Source organism: Dermacentor albipictus, chromosome 3, assembly GCF_038994185.2.
Source record: "Dermacentor albipictus isolate Rhodes 1998 colony chromosome 3, USDA_Dalb.pri_finalv2, whole genome shotgun sequence".
In the NCBI taxonomy this organism is placed as follows: Eukaryota; Metazoa; Arthropoda; class Arachnida; order Ixodida; family Ixodidae; genus Dermacentor; species Dermacentor albipictus.
Window position 1 is genome coordinate 77,689,279 of NC_091823.1, and position 20,945 is coordinate 77,710,223.

A 20,945-nucleotide genomic window follows, 5' to 3' on the forward strand; every position below is an offset into this window, starting at 1 on the left:
AGAGAGAGAGCAAGACAAGAAACGTTTATTACAGGTCGCAAATGTCCAAGCTTTGTTTGCCTCCTTTCTCTTTTTCTTGAACAACCTCCTGGATTAAGTCGACCAAGAATTACCAGAGCAGGTGCTCGGTACCTCGTAGAGGACCGATCCAGTACTCTTCCCAAGAGTTTTGGTTGAAGAAACACATCTGCAAGAAATGATTAGCTATTTTTACATAGCTGGCTTTAACGGCGCCTGCCTTCCCAATTTCCTATACCTAAAAGAAATAACAAAAATCTAAATCATTCAGCCTTCAATCTAGACGAATAGGCGTTTGTTGCTTTCTATAATAGCAGCCACATAGTTTTACGTCTCGCATATTATTTGGGCCAGACTTATGCAATGTATCCTGCATCAATAGCAGTGTTATTAAGACGAAAGCCTTCGGTGGCACATACCCCGGATGGCCTGAAAAACGCGGTGCGCGCTAGAGAAGGTCACGTGAACTCGCCTCGCGCAGACACGCGCTCGTGCCACTGCTCGCGCATTCGTCGTCTTCTTTCACAGGTGGCTCCGACGCCGCTCCTCATGCCAAAAGAAAGGGCAAATTTAATTAATACACAGTTAGTTAAGGCACTCGAACGCACGAGCTTTAGTGGGAGACAACAATTTATAAGAAGCAACAACGCATCCGAATGTTAATGTCAAGTAATTTAACGAATTTAATTTAACGAATTATTTAGCGTATGCTAAGTCGACCGTAATTTTTTTTTCATTTATTGAGGACGACGTGAATGAAATTAACCTGGGACGCCCACATTGACGCATGATCACTGTACTGTACCCTCTCCTCGTAGGTCGTTAAAAGACATCACCAACAACACCTGACGCATGACGTTCTTCCAATATAGCGCTCTTTAGTTATGTGCAGACGTTCTCTGTAGGCGTCTTTCTGCTAAATACATAACTTGTTTTTAAATTTAGATATAGTCGCATGGGAAGCTAGGCTATGTTGGAGCCGGCTATCCCACAAAACTAAATTGGGTGCTCAAGCAACAATAAAAAAGATGAAAAGAAAGATGAAAATAAATACTTCTGTTCCTTATCGAAAAGTAGCTTTTACGTCCAGCTGTACTTGCTTCTCATACACTAGTGAGGACACCAATAACATCTGCTTACTTCTCTTCACTCCGAATTCGTGTCGGATAACTGTTGGAATGAGACAAGAAAGAAGCAGCTGCCCATTTTTTCCTAAGGCATGCCTCTCCTTAAAAAACAAGGATCGATAATGCATGTAGATAACATAAGGCCAATCGCATTCACTTCGAATGTAATGAAATTATTAGAAAGAGTATTCAACATTTGGTTTTAACGGATAATATTTTCATGTGTTTTTCTTGAGCCCATGTCCAATGAGATTTAGACCCGGATTCCCGATGTGGTGCGCACATGTAGGTTTAGAGGGACGTATTAAGATTACTCGACACAGGTGGGAGCATGCAGCTTTAGTGGCCTTTGATTTAGCTAGCGCATACGAGAGCGTAGAGTAAAGAGAATATCATACTCCTGAATGCTTTAAATAGAATGAGTTTTCCTCGATATATTACAAATTGGATATATGAATTTTGAAAGGGTAGGAAATTTTATTGTTCCCAACGTGGCTTGTTTGTAAAAAGAATATAAACAATCGAAAGGAGTTCCCTAGGGATCTTTCCTTTCTCGAATTTTGTTTAACATTTTACGAAGCGCAATCTCATTGTGCGATACTGTAGAAGTATACGTCTATGTAGACGACATTGCATTCTTTGCATCTGCGAGTGATATTCACTCATTACAAAGAACACTACAATCATGCTTAGGAACGATTGAAGCTTAGTTTGCGGATATTTGAATGTTGCTTAATGTCAACAAAAGTTCCTTTATCCTATTTCCATTGAATGCGGCAGTTAAGATCTATCTCCAGTTCCGTCAGGAAAAAATTCTGCAGGTTGACTTCCTCAAATATGTAGCTGTCATATACCACGCAAAACTGAGCTGGCGAAATCATATTGATCATGTTGAATCTAGGGCAGCATGCGCTGTTGCCATGATAAGCAGACTTGGCCGACATCGTCCTGGGCTACGCAGAGACACTCTCATAATGAATGCTCGCATGTACGTTCAACTGGTACTGGAATTTGGGTGTGTGCTAGTCTCTGGTGGGCAAGCACACAAGATTAACACCCTCTTTCTTCTAGAGCGGGAGATTTCGGAAATGTGCTCGTTGTCCGAAATTTGTTGCTACCAATGTTTTATATCAAGAAGCACGGCTGCCTACTCTTCCCTGCCGATTCTGCATTCTACCAGAAAAAAACATATTTAAAGATTTATGAATCTTCATTGAGACGATCACAATCTATATTTATTAATGAAGCGAGGGCATCTTTAGATTAGCATTGGTCCCGGTTACATAGACCTCAGGTTTTGTTTGTACATGATGAGCTGGAACCACTAAACTTTACTGTAAGCGAGATCATTTGCTGAGACAAGGCCCTGCCTAAGATAAAGATTGAAATTAATTATAGGTTTCCATCCAATGCCAAACTCCGGCCCTCTACATATGCAAATAGCGTGTTCGAAGATCATTTAACACAATCGGTAATTGATAAGGTGATCGCCACTGATGTGCCAATGAATAAGGAGAAAGCTGGTGTGGGTATTTTCCTAGAGTTAGTATCCACCTCACATGCGTTATGCTTTCCGGATTTTACACCCACATTTCTGGCTGCACTATCAGCCATTATCATAGCTCTTCGAAAACTTCCTGTAAATTATCAAACAATAGTTTTCGTGACTGATTCACTGTCAGAATGCACATCACTCACTTTATCTTCAGACGCTATCGCAGTCAACGCATTTAAATTATAAAGCCCTCCAAACGTAACACTGATGAGACTGGTGTAGGTCCCAGGCCATCGTGGTATGTTCTTAAATGAAATGACTGATGCACTTGCGAGGAGATGTGATGATGATGATGATGATGATGATGATGATGATGATGATGATGATGATGATGATGATGATGATGATGATGTCGTCCTTGATGAGTGTGGCGCGTACCCACTCGCGGGGATTGGCCAAGAGTCGCGCAGACTGCTTATGTGTTCAGAAAATGGAGGTAAAAATCTAAAATTTTGTTACATGAATTTAGGCGAGGGAAAATCGAAACGGGTCAGTAGATTGTCATGCTACTTAGAGGAAAGAAAAAAATTATTGTCTATAATATATCAATGAGGCAATAGAGGAGGAATGAATAGAATAATACGGTCATCAATGAAATCGGTTTGATTCAATAATAAATATTTCTAAGGCGAAGCACACATTGCTGTTGGCCCAGTTAAGTCCGTTATGCCTACTTCGGTTTTTTTCACCGGCTAGGTTTAGAAATGTTTCTGTATTCCTAGATACTGCAAAATTCAAAATCTCAACGCTGGAATTTAATCATTCGTTTTTTTTTACGTGACAATAAATGGCGTCTCCAAAATAAATCATCAAAACAAAATTACGCTGCCGCATTCCACCATTAAATATTTAGCGCTACAGGTCTGGCCTGGCACTGTCTCTTCTGTGTCCTTCCAGTCAGGAACCTGAAAACATTGACCCCTTTCTACTAACAGGCCATCGATTTAGAAATCACAGAAAGGAACCGGAATTTTCATTCCTAATATTATATATATATTTTTAAATACTCATAATATCCTCTCCTACGGGGATTCCTCATTGGACTTTAGCCACAAGAACATCTGCATCGCCATTTGTGACTATCTCTGTGACGCAATAAGGCTACTTGATGGAATGAGCGCTACGAAGACGTACATCGTACATGTTGTTCTTTCGTCCGCGTCTTCGTAGCGCTCATTTCATCAAGTATGCATAACCAATTCACCCACATCAAGCTTCTGCCATAAGGCTACCATATTCTCGGAAGTAACAATGGGACACTTCATTCAATAGCTGGTCGCGTGTCCGAAATTGTTCTTATACCCCCTAGAATACACCGAAATTCAGTGTAATTACAGATAATATTATTAGCACCGGCTTCTTGGCCAGTCCTCCGTAGTGGATAAGCACCACAAGCGAAAGAACGAGGAAGCAAGCAAGCATCAGCACTTATCGCCATGGTGGAAGAGGCAAGCCAAACCAACGGCGGCACAGCCATGCCCACCCTCTGGAATTCATCGACGCCGAAGCTGGAAAGCTCGTCGCTTAGCGCAAAGCGCACCGACATGTGCGCCAGCGAGGACAGGACTGCCGCCACCGCGGCCGTGCTGTCCGTGGCAGTCTGCCTGCTCCTGCTGTTGGCCGTGATCGTGTCGGCCACGGTGTTCTACGGCGAGGATTACCCGCAGCCTCCCGGAGCCCTCGTGCAACAGACCGATGGGACGGCACCGGACCCGGTGCACAGTGAGGGTGTGACATCCACCGGGGCGTCTGTCGAGACTGCCGGACCCACTTCGCCCACCCCGACTGCTTCTAGCAGCAGCAGCCGCTCAACCAGCGCCAACAACGCGATGGTCCCAGACGAAGACATTGACGAGTCTGTTTAATAGGCTCCATCGCCTTCGTCACATGTTATGCGCATGCAGGATATCGAAGCTTTAGATTTTACTTGATTGCGTATTTCATGCGTCAGATATTGGAATAGATTATGTGATCCTGCGGTGTTGGTACGAATCTCTTCATTTAAATGTACTCCTACTGAGTACGAATGGGTCTTCATTTCCTGCTTCAGTGTACGACGCGCAGTGCTATAATTACTTACCCGTTAAACTTACGTCATCGCGCGCATACATAAACGCTCGTTTCTTACAATAAACCTTCGTTACGTGTATTGATTCCTTTCTGTTTTAGCCTTGTGTTGTGTTACGTCTTTTATGCTAGGAAACATCATGTTCCTTCTTTACTCAGGCTCCAGTGAGTCAGACAGTCATTTAGAACATTTTACAGGCCACCACTTCCGTTGCGGCTACAGTGTGCAGTGTAAGGAGTGCCTGGGGCGTCGGTTAGGTACCAGAAGTGATACTATTACGCTCACCGCAGCGCCTTCCTCAGCGAGGTCCCACCTTTGAGGAGTGACCCGTTGGCTTTAGCATTCGGGTGCTACGTGCTCTGCGGCGAGAAAGGGGGCCCCGTGCGACACGCCCCTTCGATCACAGTGCCCACTTTAGCCAGGATTTCGAATGAAAACCTGGTCTCTAGGAATTCTGCTAAGAAGTATTCGATCATACCTTACTGCTGCCGATTCAACGATATTGACACATCCTCGTACAAAGCACATACAGGGCTACCGGAATGACACATTCTGCACTGCTCTTGAGTATAAAGTGCACTGCAGTATTTACACAAATAGGTATAGTATAGTACTTGCTTCCCAGAAAATAGATACCTAGATGATTGAACCCGCATAAGCGATACCACATGCGTGCGAGAGTACGCACACACGCGCACACGCACGCGCACACGCACACGCACACGCACACGCACACAAACACACAGACGCACACAAACACACACACGCACACGAACACACACAGGCACACAAGCACACACGCACACAAACACACACACGCACACAAACACACACACACACACACACGAACACACACACACATATGCAAATGCCACGTAGCTGGGCACAACCAAGGTAACGTTGTTTGCCGTCGTTTACGTTATACATAATTATTCTTAATTTATTATACAGCGCCAAATATTATAATTACGTGAAAAGTGTCATTGAGAAAATTGTAGAGCAACATCAAAAACTGCTACTTTGTTTCTGTAGCTCAATACGTGCTACATAAATACGCTTTCTTTTTTTTCGAACGTGAAAGAGGCCCGCGAATACACGCAAAATTGCCGCTCCACTGGCCGATCCAGGCGCTTATTAAGAGGAAGCATTAGCTCGGGTGCTCCTATCTAAATACATGTAAAAGGAGTGATGGTTTCGAAATTTGTTATTTAGGTCTTCAATGTTTTATTAATTATTAAAAGAAACGAAGCTATCTAGTTTCCCACTATGTAACTCACCAATGAAAAGCGGTATCACAATTCCGTTAACTGCATCTAATAGTGAACCTAAAGCGGACAAAATTGATATCTTACACATGAGGAGGAGGAGGAAATAACTTTATTGCGTTCCCTGCGAGTTAGTGGAGAGGGCCAGAAACCCCGCCTAGATGACGGCCAGGAGTTCGTGGGTCCAGGCGGCATCTTCGGCCCGCTGGACTGTTACAAGTGAATCTCAAAAAATTTAGTTATATGAAAATACAGCTCTTGCAGGCTCCTTGTACACACCATAACGAATTCACGTAAGCTATAAATTTGCATATAGAATGTGACCTGCTTGAATTATCTAATGGATGCCGTTTATAGCACCTCGTTTTTTGTCCTTGATGCAGAGCCATTAATTTATAAACTTCGCTCTTCTAGCTTTTTCAAACTTTCGAAATTTGAAAGTCTTTTAATAATACAGACTGTAAATAGAAAATACGCTTCCAACCGACACTAGAATTTAACTTTCTGTATCAAATGCAACACATTTCATTAAAATCGGTCCAGGGGTTATCCCAGCAAAACGTTTTTACGTTTTGCATGTATTTGAATTGGCAATGTCGGAGTTGGGCCCGAGGTAAACCTTCTTCTTAAGTACTAAATGCTTTCTATTCCCCCTGCCGGCGACCTTCCAGTCACCTTGAAGCAAAAGCTTCAAGCTGACAAGGTGGAGGCTGAACGTTAGGTGGGCGGATGAAATTAAGAAGTTTGCAGGGACGGGATGGTCACAATTAGTACATGACCGGGATTGTTGGAGAAGTATGGGAGAGGCCTTTGCCCTGCAGTGGGCGTACCCAGGCTGATGATGATGATGATGATGATGATGATGATGATGATGATGAAGCAAAAGCTAGAGCCGTTTTCCGGGCACTTCAATGATAAATTCCGCGCAAGTTGCGAGAATAAAACGAGATCCCCCCAGACCTTTGTACAGGATCGCATTACGTACGCTAGTTACTCCCAAACAAGTTAAAAAAAATATTGCTCCAAGTTCTTCCTAATGTTTGTTCACAATATCACTCAAGCCGTAACTTCTAGTACGCTGACGTTCTATTTGTCATTAGCAGTAGCGACGTCCATAGGCAGATAAAGGACAACATACCCTTCAATTCTGGGAAATGTACTTTGCTGCAGAACATGTAGTACTGCGCTCGTCCGGGTGCGGCATGGCGTGACGCCGGAAGCGTCGGATGCGCTGTATGCCCAAGGAGGCTTGAAAACCTTCTTGGCTTTGCCTTCCTGGAGGAAGGGGAAAATTTGCAGTTCCGCCCAAAAGGGGAGGCGCCGATTGCGATAGCAAATTAGTAGGCAGCTGTACGAAATAAGTATAGTTGGTTTATCGGCCGCATAAACATGTAAATATTCGCTTGCTAAATAAATTACCAGTACTACAATGTGGTAGCGGGACTCAACGAGGACGTATAGAAAGAAACGGATACACAGAGACAGCGCTGTCTGTATGTCTGCTTCTTTCTACGTTCTCGTTCAATCGCACTTATGCATTCTATCATGTATTCAAACCAACAAATACGCCAACACGTGTATTAACTAAATTAACCAGCACGGTGTCTCGCTCGATGAGACGGAAACTCACTGTCAAAATTCTGGAGCGAGGAATCGCGGCAGGAGCAAGGCTAATTGACCTTCTTGCATCTCTCGCTTCAATGCGATCAAAACATCGAAAGTACAGCGCACACGAAGCTACCGGCACTACGCGCACTTTGCAAATATCGCAGATCGCTTCTAAGATGAGGCCCGCGCGGGCTTCGGAGATCGCTTTCAAGACACACGAGCGCCGGCAACGCGTTCCTACCGCGTCCGCCAAAGCCGTCAACTGCAGCGTCCGCGATTCACGCGGCCAACGCAGTAGTAGACGCCAAGGATGTCTGACCTCTGTAAGGGGTGGCGGGCGAGGAAGACATCGAGGCAGCCTAGAAGCCGCCGGTGAAGAACGCCCCTCCTTCCTCGACTGAAACTCCTGTCTCGGGCGCAACAGGATAGGGCACGCATCTGGGCCGCGTTCTTCGCTCGCGGAACGGCTCACCCTCACACGCTTTCACTCGCACATACAGCATACGGCGCGCCGCGATGGTTTTTTATCGCCCTTGCACTTTTTACGGAACCACACAGCGACGGCGACGGCAGAATAGCGCTTTGAGTGCGCATATAATTTTTATCGCAGTAAACGTTAGGAGAGAGCATTACGTCACGCAGCCAGCCTTGGCAAGCGAACGCTCCGTGAAGCCGGCCCTTTGCTCAGTGGCAGCCAAACACATGACCTCTTACGTCGAAATCACGGAGCAAGAATCGAGATTTGCTGACACGTTTGGTCGCGCATCCTTCAGGCGCTTTTTTTCTAGCTGGGTTGTGCGCTCTGTCTCTCTGCCATCTTTCGCTGCCTGAAGAGCCTCCTTCACTCGGTTTGCTTCTTCAAGCTGGGCAGCGTCTATGTGGACCAGTGCACAGTACGGCGCGGTGCGGTGTGGGGTGGCGGGGTGCGCCGTAGCGAAGATGTACTGCATCCATTTTAACATTGTGGCTAGTATCACCTGAAGACTAATGCTAATGATTAAGCTGAAGATTTATGGTAACATGTGCACAAACCTTACTTCACTTGTAAATGAACTCAACAACACTTAACACTGTGGCTAGTATCATCTGAAGACTGTAGTAATGATTAAGCTGAAGATTTATGGTAACAAATGCACAAACCTTACTTCACTTGTAAATGAACTCAACAACACTTAACATTGTGGCTAGTATCATGTGAAGACTAATGTTAATGATTGAGCTGAAGATTCATGGTAACATGTGCACAAACCTTACTTCACTTGTAAATGAACTCAACAACACTACTTTAAACCAAGCGTTTGCAAGGCCACGTGTTCAATATTTGCGAATGCAAAACATTCATCTACCGCCCGTTGCGAACACAATGCCTGACCTAGCTCTTGCTCGTGAAGGAATATTTTCTCTTCTTTTAAATGTTAAAACGAAAAAGTCGAGTGGCGCTGAAGCCATAACGAATGCCTTCTTTTCCCGATGCTCAGATGTTGTGTCACATTACCTTTGTGTTCTGTTTAACGCTTCACTCAATCATAGCTCACTGCCCGCAGATTGGCTGACGGCAAGAGTAGTTCCCGTATTTAATTCAAGAAACAGACTAATAGCTTTTAACTACAGACCGATTTCCCTACTACTGACATGTTGTAAGTTGCTTGAACATGTAATAGTGCACAATATATCTCTGCACTTCGAATCGAAAAAAATTCTTCGTTTAGTATCAGCATGGTTTGGGGAAGATTGCCTCAACAACTGCGCAATTTCGGTTATATATGATTTTGCTTCAGCTCTAGATAATAGCGCACAAATAGATGCAGATTTTCTTGAGATGTCAAGAATCATGTGATCATGTGCCACACAATTTGATCATGTGCCACACACTTTGCTCAGTGACAGATTAAGGGATGCCGGGCTTCCTGACAGATTGATATTGTGGTCGCAGGCTTATCTGAAAAATCGCACATTGTAAAGTGTGCAGCTGTCAAGTCTGCGGACCTGCCGGTCTTGTCAGGGGTACCACAAGGTTCCGCACTTGGTACTTCGTTATATTTAATTTATTTAAACGGTATTGCTTGTAACATCGATCGCTCTGTTACAGTAAAATTTTTCGCTGACGCCTGCGTGATATACAGTGTTGTTAATAGCTCCTCTTGCCAAATACTACTAAACAGGAGCCTCTGTAAACTTGCGGACGGGTGCGAACAAAACGGCTAAACGGCAAAAACAGTTGATATGACAATAACCACAAAGCTAAAGCCACCGTCTCATACGTATCGCATTGCTAATAAAAATATTCCCTAAGCATCTGCCACTTTGCCATTGTTGCGTGTTTCAGAACAGTGCGTTTTAAACTGCACGAAGTAGGTATTTTCATTTAGATATATATTTTGATTTGAGCAGTTTACATCGCGCTCCGAACAAACGATTGTGCTATTGATTTGAGAGGTTGCAAAGCGGTGACAAATTTCCACATATGCAAGTATGTCAGCGGTACACTTCAGAAGGACATGCGGACCGCTACGAAGTCAAAGCCGAAACAATATATCGGTTCTGTCCCAATTATGTTCCTTTCCTGACCTCTGCATACGAGAATGTTAAGAAAATCATGCTAAGAATAAGAATCAGTATGTTGATGATAGGAGTAGAACAGGACCGAGTGAAGAGCATTGTGGCGTTACACGGTCTAAGCTTTGATGACCGGGTTGCCTTATAGTGTGTAAGCCCATTGTTCGCTAGTAGAGGCGTCTAACATATTTGAGGCCAGGTCAAGATTACAGCAGCTGCCGATAATGGCACTGGATGTCGATACAAAAAAAAAATTTACGCGAAGCTTTTGTCAAATGGGCTCATGAATACGGCTGTGGCCAACTGCATGGTATCGCCGGACTTGCACGATAAAAAGAAAACAATATAGAACTACCTCATAATTGACCATGTGAATTGTTAAGCTTCATTGTAAAGTATAAACGACATCAGATATACGCAGCGACGTACATAAAAAGGGGCATTTTCGCCCGAAAGGAGGGGAATTAACGATGGTAAAGTGTTGGACAACCGCACGAAGGTCTGCAGTTATATTGATTTTATACATCGCAGCAAAAGATTCCATTTCTAATTACTTACGTGCATTATCATTTCACGCGAGCACAGGCAAAAATGACCCAGTTTTTTTTTGTTATCACCACCAACACTTGCAGTCACAAAGCTGGCGTGATCAAGACTGCCGGTAGCGGGGAGTCAGCGCCTAAGTGGTGTCTCTCGCTTGAACGCGTTTCTGGAAGTTAAGCCTGCGCGACCTACAACATTAAGAGGGCAAAAGGCAGCTCCCATGAATTCCAGCTCGCCTGTCTTTGCACCCGCCGCATATTGTCTCGAGATAAAGCGCGAGGGATGCGTGTGCGCTTAGCCGCACCGTGCGAGGAGTACTCCCTCGCTTGCCCCCTGCACACCACCCCTTTCCATGGCGCGAACTTGATCACGTTACCACGGGCTCACCTAAGAACGTTTTTCTAATATTTTATTATGTTGAGAACCCCAGCTATGAACTCACATTGTCAAGAGAGAGAATAAACATTTTTTATTGCGTGAATGCAGTTTTGGAGAGGCGTCCTCATTCCAGAATGCCTTGAGCTCGGGCCGCGTCCTGGGCCCTCGCAATCAGCCGTTGCTGATCCTCGAGGTCGGAGCTGGCCACCTTATCACGACTACTACAGAATGGTCTTATCGACCACAAAGCTTCCTCGCAGCCGATTAAATCATTTGAAGCATATGCTGCGTTTCGTAGTTCTGAAGTGACCTTTAGACGAACAAGAAATTCACCTTCTCAGAAACAGCGTCTTATAATGCGAAACTACATCACCTCTGCCACAGAGATAAATCTTTGTGCAGCAGTGGTGTCCTTACTGGACAACAGATTGTGCGACTAACCCTTCGATGGTGTTTACATTAATCATGTTTACCAGCGATTACCGGCGTATTTTTGTTTAATTTGAGGATGACCAAGTACCTAAGTAAACGCAAAATAGGTTTAGGCATAGCACGCTTGCCATGGCCGTCTCTGCACTGAATTACACTGGAAACGAGGCAGTGTGAAAAGCTAAACCTTAGTACACGTGCTCCCGATTGCGGTGCACCGAACAGGTGGACTCCTAGTTTAATGCAACACGACGACGTTTACACGTTCCTAAGATACTGCGAACTCTAAAGTAATACCTTAATGAATTAATAGAACATCTCGAACAATAATTTAAGTGTTGCGGCTCTTACCAGCAATGATATCAGCGAATTATGGGCAGTGGAGCTGTAGGTCTGGCTTCACTACTGAACTTTTTAGAGTTCAGTTTAGAGTCGTCCTAACAAATATCGGTGAATAGGGGCGCGAACTGCGCCTGGAAAATATACGCACAAATCTAGCTCTAAATTTCCTAGCATGACTGACGCCATCTCTGTAACAAATACGAAACATTTGAAAGCACAAAAAAACGCCCGCGCCATCTGGTCAGTGCCTTACAAAAGAGTCCAGTTGCACGCCCCGAGACTTGGCGGGGGACTCCCGATGTCGGAGGCAATGGTAGTGGCTTGGGTCGCACCATTCGATCTCGGAATCCGTACATGGGTGACCATAATGATAGCCACAGTCCGAAACCGGCGGTTGTGCCTTTCTGTCTGTAAACGCAAGCTGGCACGCGAAAATGCATGTCAAGCAGTACGCTCAATTACACATTTTGTGACCCGGTATCACTACAATGTTTAAGTGCGGCACAAACTGTAATAAGGAACACATGCAACAAAAAGACGACATTATACCAATGCCTCTAGGTTTCGCTGCTGTTCTTGCTGTTCTTTTGGAGGGTTTTGGGTAACGGGTTAGTAATGATGTTCATAATCTCCGAGATGACAGCATGCAAATCATGAAGTGCAAATGACCTTTACTAATAGGTTTCTCTGCATTCATCCGTTTACATACTTAATCACCGTACTTATCTATGACAATTATTTAAAGCAAGGAGATACTCTATTTTGAAATGGTAAATAGATTTCAAAGGGGTCGTTTCGTGCTAGCTGTCACTCTAGAGTGGCGTTAAAGCAGGAGTCTGGACTGGGAAACTATGGATATCGACCTGTAATCTCAGAGCATGCCGTGCTCAAAGGTCTTCGACCACATTGAAGTACGAGCGACAGATGGTGCGAGGCGACGAAAGTGTACGTTTTGCTAAAGCTAAACAGCGCTGGCGCTGCAGGTCTGGAACATTACCAGGGTATTGAGACACTGCCGCCGTTTTATGAGCTACGGCGGCACTCTCGGAGGACCTAGAGCGGTTGTAAAGTTTGGAGATAGGCGGCGCTGTGGTTCCGTCAAGCGCACAGCCACAGGGCTAGACGAAGTTCCCGTTAGGCTGATTAATGAACCAGGACCAAAAAGTATGGAACCTCTGACGAAAAGAGCGGAAAAAACTTTAAGAGAATGACGAGTACCAGACAGTCGACGACAAAGTAGAATGAATTTAACTTATAAATGTAAGCAGGAGAAAGATAGAATTCACTTGTATAGACCGTTGACCATTGCATCGGTAATATACAGGTTAGTAACGCAGGCAAATAAATTAAAGCTGCAAGCGTGGATAGAGAATAATTGCATATTGGGAGAACTTCAAAATGGTTTCAGAATAGGTATGCGTTTGGATGATAAATTATTTGTTCTTACTCAGTGTAGTGAAATATCAAGATTAGAAAGCAGACTGTTATACAGTAAAAGCTCGTTAATTCGAACCGCAAGGGGAAGCCGCTTCAGTTCGAATTAACGAAAGTTCGAACTAACGAAAGAGAAGGAGAGCAACAGTACACTGCGATTTGGAAGCAGTAGGGAATGTCAGAAATTTGGTGTGTCAGAAAGTGTCAGATGGCGTGTGCCCACGGCACACGCCATCTTCAAGTCGAAGCTCTGGGTCCGACTGTGCCACACCACCGATGTCCACCGAAACGAACGTTAGCCGAGGCTTAACACCATCACAATGAATCGCGACGGCTGATACCTCCTAAGCTGAAAACAGAGATACACAACCGTTGAAGACTGCCGAGACGAAGACGCCGAACATGTGAAGGTGGCGAAGGCCCTGATTCGATGGTTCTTGATTGCAAGCGCAGCTGCGAAGTACTTGATTCGCTGTGTTTTGGCGTTTGCCGTGCCATCTCCGCAGAGCATTAGCAGCTGTACAAGATTTACAAAGCCTCCGAGATTCGCAACGGGCAAGAAGTCTCGGAGGTTACGTAGAACGGAGAGGCGGCAGCCGCCGCTGCCTTCTGGCTGACCCCGCGTCGGTTAGATTTTTTTCCGATTTTGCCTTCTCTCGCCGTTCTCTCCGTTTAGGAGGCAATACAGCCTTGTGTGTAGGCAGTAGGCGCGTTTCTCTGGCCGTGTGCCAGGCGAGCGTAGTTCGAATTATCCGTGAGGGAACCTTCTCGCGTTCGAATTAACGGACTTTTTTATACATAGACTTCTGTGGAGCTTGGCCGGACCAAATCGTACAGTTCGAATTATCCATCAATTCGAATGATTGAAGTTCGAATTAACGAGCTTTCACTGTATGCGGCCTTTTTAGACATTACAGGTGCGTGCCACTACGTAGACCGCAACATTTTGTGGGATATTCTGGAAGGGGCAGGCTTAGGCGACGATTATCGACAACTTTTGAGAGAGATTTACCTAGAAAATACCGTGTGCGTTGAGTGGAAGGAATGAGGAGCGAGGAGAAAGTTGATATCAACAAGGGACTGAGGCAGCGGAGCCCTTTATCGCCACTGCTGTTTATGATGTATACATCATGTATACATGATGAGGATGGAAAGGGCGCTAGAGAGAAGTAATACCGGGTTTGATTTCTCATACAAACGAGCGGGTACAGTAGTAGAGCAGCAGCTTCCAGGTTTGTTTTGTGCGGACGACATTGTGTTGGTAGCTAACAAGCAAAGTGATTTGCTGCGTCTGGACAGGAAGGCGAGAACTTAGGTTTGAAATTTAGCGTTAAAAATCAGGTGTTATGATATCTAATGAAGATAGTGAACAGAGAGTGGCAATACAGGGCCACGAAATACTTCGGGTAAAAGAATATATATACCTGGGTTATGGAAAAACGAAGCCAATAGACATTCGATAACGCAGGAAAAAGCAACAGTAAACGGAAGAGAAATGCAGCGATAATGAAGCACAGAGCGCTATGTGGATCCAATAGGTGCGAGATGCTCCGAGGTATGTTGAAATGTGTAATGGTTCCAGGACTTACATTTGGAAATGCGGTTGTTTGCTTGAAATCAGGGACACAATAAGGACTCGATGGCAACCAAAGATGAGGGGTATGTCTCGCATTGGGCGCACATGGGAAGACTACAAATGAAGCTGTGCAGGGCGGTATGGGTAGGACAAGTTTTGAAGTTAGGACAGCTCACAATAAAATTTATTATGAAGAAGGAGTGAGAAATGTGGAAAAAAGTATATGGGCTGGGAGACTGTTGAGGTATTTGTACAAGAAAAATATTGATTCACAATGGAGGAAAATAATGAGGAAGTTCACCAGCAAGCATGCGGCCTGTAGGGTCAGCAACGCAGCAACAAAGAACGCCAAGTGGTAAGTCAGAGAGGCTGAAATAATCTCATGGGTGGCGCTAATGGAAAAGAAACTTGCCATGAGTAACTAGTCAAGAGGAAAAAGCGAAATTAGCGAAGAAACGATTTATGATAATTCAAAGGGAAGCTCATTACTTTTAGAAGCGAGATCAGGATATAAAGCAAGATACAACAAGGAAGAAGAAAAGTGTGCTTGCTGTGGTAAAGCTAGGGATACGATGGAGCATGTTTTATTAAAACGTGAAGATATCTGCCCAGCGGTCGATTTAGGTACCATTGGCTTCCTTGAAGCCCTTGGGTTCGGCGAGAGCAGGGGGAAAGTAATCATGTCCGCAGTAGAGATTAGTAAGAGGCGATTGGAAGATTGGTGGAAGAAAAGTAGGGAGGCGACGAGGGGTGGGGAGGCATGCAAGAGGAAAGTTCACAATAGGGGATCAGAAACTTTTGTTATGGAAATTCGTCGTGTTCTTTTTTCCATTTTTCTTAACCTAGGTTGGACATTAGGCGGTATAATGGCAAGAGCTTGGTGGCGCGGCCCACCGCCCCGTTCCAAAGGGGACGCCCATATCCACCCATCCATCCATCCATCCATCCATCCATCCATCCATCCATCCATCCATCCAGCCATCCATCCATCCATCCATCCATCCATCCATCCATCCATCCATCCATCCATCCATCCATCCATCCATCCATCCATCCATCCATCCATCCATCCATCCATCCATCCATCCATCCATCCATCCGTACAAGGATAGGTGGATGTTGACAGGTTAAAGAAACTGGCTTGAAGTTGCGGTGGCATACTCCTGCAACTCCTCCTGCAGTCGCGTTTTCCTGCAGATGATGGTTCAGCAATCTCGGCAATTGGATAAGCTTGCGGGTAGAATTTGGTGACTCAAAATACCACGCGGTGAGCAGATGTGCTTGTTTTGATTGTCATGGTTTGCGATTGTTTTGTAATCTGATTGTGCGCGCATCACGAATTGTGTAATACTTTCTGGATGCCACGCCGCACCAGCGATTACACTGGAACCTTCGACAGGTCATGTACGAGAGTATAAAAGCCGACGCGCTTGACCCGCACATCCTACTTCGATGTTTGCCGACTCTGCTGCATGTCTCTCTCAAATTCTTTGTCTCAGTGGCACTACAGACAGTGCCACTGAGACAAAGACTATATCAAAAGACAAAGACTATATCGCGAAATGAAAATACGCATAAAGCTGCGTTCAAATTTCGCATTAGGGTGTATATAATTGCTGGATAATTTTTTTATCATTTTTTTCTTGCATTGCGTAGCTAACCTTAGCTGGGACACATAGTATGCGCGACTACGTTCCCTGAACATAACACTCAGCCTTCAGTTTCTGTCAGGACTGCCACAAAGTGATGCGGCTATTTCATGCAGACTATGGTTGGGCGTGACGTTTCACCAATGCCTACGCCTTCCGCATACGTATGACCGACACTGCAGCCTAAGACAACTCCGGTGAACATAATACGATCAACCTTATTCTGTGCCAGTTTCCGCAGTATTGTTCTCAGAGACGCTTACTCACCGCTATGCACAACCATTTTCATGTCCGACGTGTTCTAGAAGAGATAATCTTACAACATAGACCTGACTCGTTATCCCATCAGAAGACTATGAAAACATTATTTTGCGTGTGTGCTTTCTTTTTGTGATCCTCGATGTTTTTCTTTCTATCTACTCCTCTCCTCTTTATGACCTCCATTTATGCAACCCCAGTGCAGATTAACAAACAGAAAACTTGTGTCTTATTATTCTCCCCGTTTTTTTTCCTTTCTGTATCATTCCCTTTCCGTCCACTCAAAGAATTGAGCATAAAAAGGACTTACCCTACGTCGTTAAGGATGCATATTGCTACCTACCAATGGCAGCATTATCGAAATTGCTATTGTGGCTGCACTGTATAACTGAAAATTATCTGTTGCCTCTTCGTTTTATGGCTTTTTGTTGCCCTGTTTGAGCATGTATAAGGTACAAGAAGACACAGAGTTCTTTTCTAGTTTCCTTCACCACAATCGTACTCGTACGTTGACAATTCTTATATCAATACCGTTACTTTTCACGGTAGTATTATAACCGATTTATAATCGTAGCCAGTGCTGGTATTCATGAGGCGGGCCACTAATTTTCTCTGTAAAATGTAGAAACATGTAATTCACGCAACAGTAGAAATTCCAAGGCCACAGTCTAGGGAACGGCTGCCCGAAGGGGGTAAAGGACCAAGGCAGTGATTTATAAACAGTTCGTGCAAGGATTCCTCACTTAAGATCCTGCGTTACGAGAAAATTTATTTTCTTAAGTTTCTGTTCTCTTCTTCAAGATTGTATGCCCTATAGTGTTTATTTTTTCATCCATTTTCTTTGCTTCTCTTAATCCTAACTTTTTCTTAATTTTTGATCGAAGTTCCCATGGGTAAGCTGCAAGCCTCGCTGCGATTATGTGCCCGACCGCGGATCGAATAACCTTCTATCCCAACCTGCAACGCCAAACTTGACCTTTAATGTCCCCTCAGGAATGCTGTCTACTTACTTTGGGCATTTATATTCAATAAGGTGGTATGAATGGCTCACTATCGTTTTCAGAAAACGCCCAAGAAAAATACGAACGTGGCATTTTTTATAGTGCCAAAGTTGGTATAGAACTTGCTGAGGAGGGTATACTAATGGCGTGTGTAGAAAAAAAATAAGTTAGACGTCTTTGGCTTTGAAGTCTCAGCGCCAACGTGTTGCTCTCACGCCTCCCGCTTGATTTTTTTTCTTTTGCGGCAGGTTACAGTACATCGAAAGACCTCCCAATTCTCCGAGGAAGCTTTCGCACCATGTTTCTCGCGCAGCTTCATCTGCGTTGCAAACAGCTGAGCGCCATGTATTTTGACGGGGCTGTCAAAGAGGTAACAGTGTCTTCGCACTTTACCACTGCAGCAGTTTTTACCGCGCCCCTAAAAAAGTAAAACTTATGTAGTACTGACACAGTGCTTGGTGCCTTGGCCTGCGGTTTCTAGTTTCCTTGTACACATTTTCACGGTTATAGCGCAGCCACACAAAATTGCGTCTTGCTTCGCCTCCCTTGATAGCCCACAGCGGAAGCACCCGACCATACTACGCGAAGCCTCGTACTATTCACATCTGTGTGGCCACAACCCCCCTTCGTTTATGAGCAGCTGGTTCTACCCTACATGAACGAAATGGCTTCATTACTGTTGCTCCCGTGCGTGCACCCCGTGGCATCAATTTCCGCCACGTGCCAGGTGCTGTGCGCTCAGAGCCACAGCCACGCCGGTACTTTCGGTAGGCTGTGTATATCGCTTTCGCCTGGAGCAAAAGAAAAGAGCTAGCGCATGCCATTCGTTGGCAACACAGGCTCTCCGGACCGTTGTCGCCTCTAATAGGTAACACGAGCGCCGCGGTCCGAAGTGTCTTCGACCGGATCACGGCTTTTGTAATGCGCAGTTCTTTTCGTGGCATCCGACGCTCCTCGTGCTCTATATCGATCTTCTCTCCCTTTGATGCGGCAATGCGCCTTATACTTTCCGCTTCGGGTAGCCTCTGGCCACTTTCGCGCAAGGACGGCGCTCCCAGAGGCTGTCAATGTTTTCAAGCATTCTGTACTGTAGAAACGACTACACGAGTGTCCGCACTCCAAATCGACACCTCAATGGGGTCATGGGCGCCAGGTAGTCAACACTGGCCACTTGAGGCACTTGTTAAACTTAAAGAAAGATGAACTTGCAGCTTTCGGAGAGCGGCTGCACATGAAGGCGCGTGGGCTGCAGGAAATCGTTCGGTTGTTTGTTGTTTCGATTACAATGGTCTCAGATTTACAAAAAAAAAAGGCAATTCGGAACAATACTGAATTTCCGAAAATTGGTGCTATAGAAAGGCAATTGTCTTAAATAAAAAGGTATCCTTGGAGCACTGGCTCACTTCTATTCCGCGATGACTATAGGACTCACATGGAGAATAACTAAATATATTATTGGGGGTGCTCTCCTAAATAATAATCGTATTAAGATTATTGCCCATATCCTGTTGTTACCTGCTGCTACGAAGCTTGCTCAGTAAAAATCATAGGATCTCGAACTCCTCACATATATCATTGAGAGACAGTCGCCGGCAGAAACACGAAGTTACTGTAATGCCCTTGCCGTTTATGCTTGCTCCGTTGCCAGTAATGATGGCGTCCTAGACGACAGGCGCTTCTGTGGAATTATATGAACGTCGGTTAAAAAATGCATTAAGCATGGAATGCTTTTAGCTCCCCTTTTCCGCGACCTTCAAGTGACCTTCAGCCAAAAACCACAGCCCTTATCCAGGCAAGTTATTTCGAGAACAAAACGAGATCAACCGGGAACCCATCAAAACTTTAAAGAAATGCAGTCTCTGCGCCCCAACTTTTTCTATAGGACCGCATTACATACTCTACTTACTGCCCAAACAAGTTACAAAAAATATTGCTTCCAAGTTCTTCCTAATGCTTGTTCGCAATATCCCTCAAAATATAACACAGGAGAAAGGGGGTTGACTGAGGGACTTGATTTTTATTAATGATATCATGAGAAGCAAACAGACGAAGACACCAACGAAAACATAGGGGAAATTACTTGTAGTTATTATTTGAATTAAAGAAAATTATAAATTAATGGCACTGAAAGTGGACGAAAAAACAACTTCCTGCAGGTGGGGAACGATTCCACATCTTCGCATTACGCGTGCGATGCTCTAACTAATTGAGATACCGCGCCGGGATAGATACCGCGCCGCGATTGCGTCATTGGTAAAAAATGCTGTGCCAGTGTCGAAAGTAGTAGTACTGCGCCAGGGCACATAAATGGCTGTTTTCTGAACGCCTGCCATTCCTGAACATTAAAAAACTTTCAAGACTGACTAGCCTAAATCTATGCTAAAGCGGAGGCACTTGTCCTAGAAGAACATATATGCTTATTCTTTCGGAATTTCAAGTTTCTTCTGTGCGCTCCGGCTCACAGTAGCTGTATTAGGGCACGTATGCCAGTGTGCAGGTTTCGACTTCCCATACAGCGTCATCTCAATGGCGTCAATCCAAACGAAGTTATTTTAGCAATCTAATCCACCACCACCTGCAAGATTCTGCGGATCCAAAAGCTTTAACCATAGGTCATTTTGACGCCTTGTCGCTCGCTGTCTGCTTGGTCAATTCTGACTGCGTCAATTTTGCGTCCTTGCATCTTCTGTGCAGTCTATGGGAATAAATCGACAAAAGTAAAAGTATGTTCTTTCTTTCTTCATTTTTTTTCCGAGAAGAATACACTTGCTTCTACTTCATTTCTATTTTTTTTACTTGACAAAACAAAGTGAAAGCAAATTTGCAACTGAACACCACCCGTCAAACTGATGCCGTATGCATGCAGCACATGTTCTTTAACATTTTCCGTTAGAGTCAGTTCCTTAGACAGCATAGAACTGGTTGCTAACAACTAAAGGCACCCGAAATAATATGAAGAAGAATATAAAACAAAAAAGCGAACAATGTGTCTCTAAGTGCCTTGCGTATTTCTGAGCCTGTCTCAATGATGGCAAGAAAGTGCACAACTATTGCAGTACACGTGACACAACTGTCCTATAGGTGCTCGTTAATCGGCTGCTTCGGTCAAAGCAAAGATTCCCGCTAGTTGTAATTCTG

At 44.6% G+C, this 20,945-nt stretch overlaps 1 protein-coding gene across 3 annotated transcripts in view; it reads right to left on the bottom strand.

Moving 5' to 3' along the window:
* Position 1: 1 nt before the first annotated feature.
* The window catches only part of LOC139057418 (uncharacterized), a 222,565-nt gene continuing 201,621 nt past the window's right edge, over positions 2-20,945 (bottom strand). Inside the window, exons 1-3 of one of the 3 annotated variants that reach the window (XR_011512778.1) lie at positions 7,961-8,121; positions 7,172-7,308; positions 2-187 (exon numbers count right to left, since the gene is read on the bottom strand). Coding sequence is in view for 1 of the 3 variants with exons in the window: in XM_070535642.1 (XP_070391743.1) it covers positions 7,175-7,308 (134 nt within the window). In the remaining 2 variants the exon portion in view is untranslated. Of the gene's footprint in view, positions 188-7,171; positions 7,309-7,960; positions 8,122-20,945 lie in introns of those variants that run through there. The other 2 variants (XM_070535642.1, XR_011512775.1) reach the window with 2 other exon arrangements.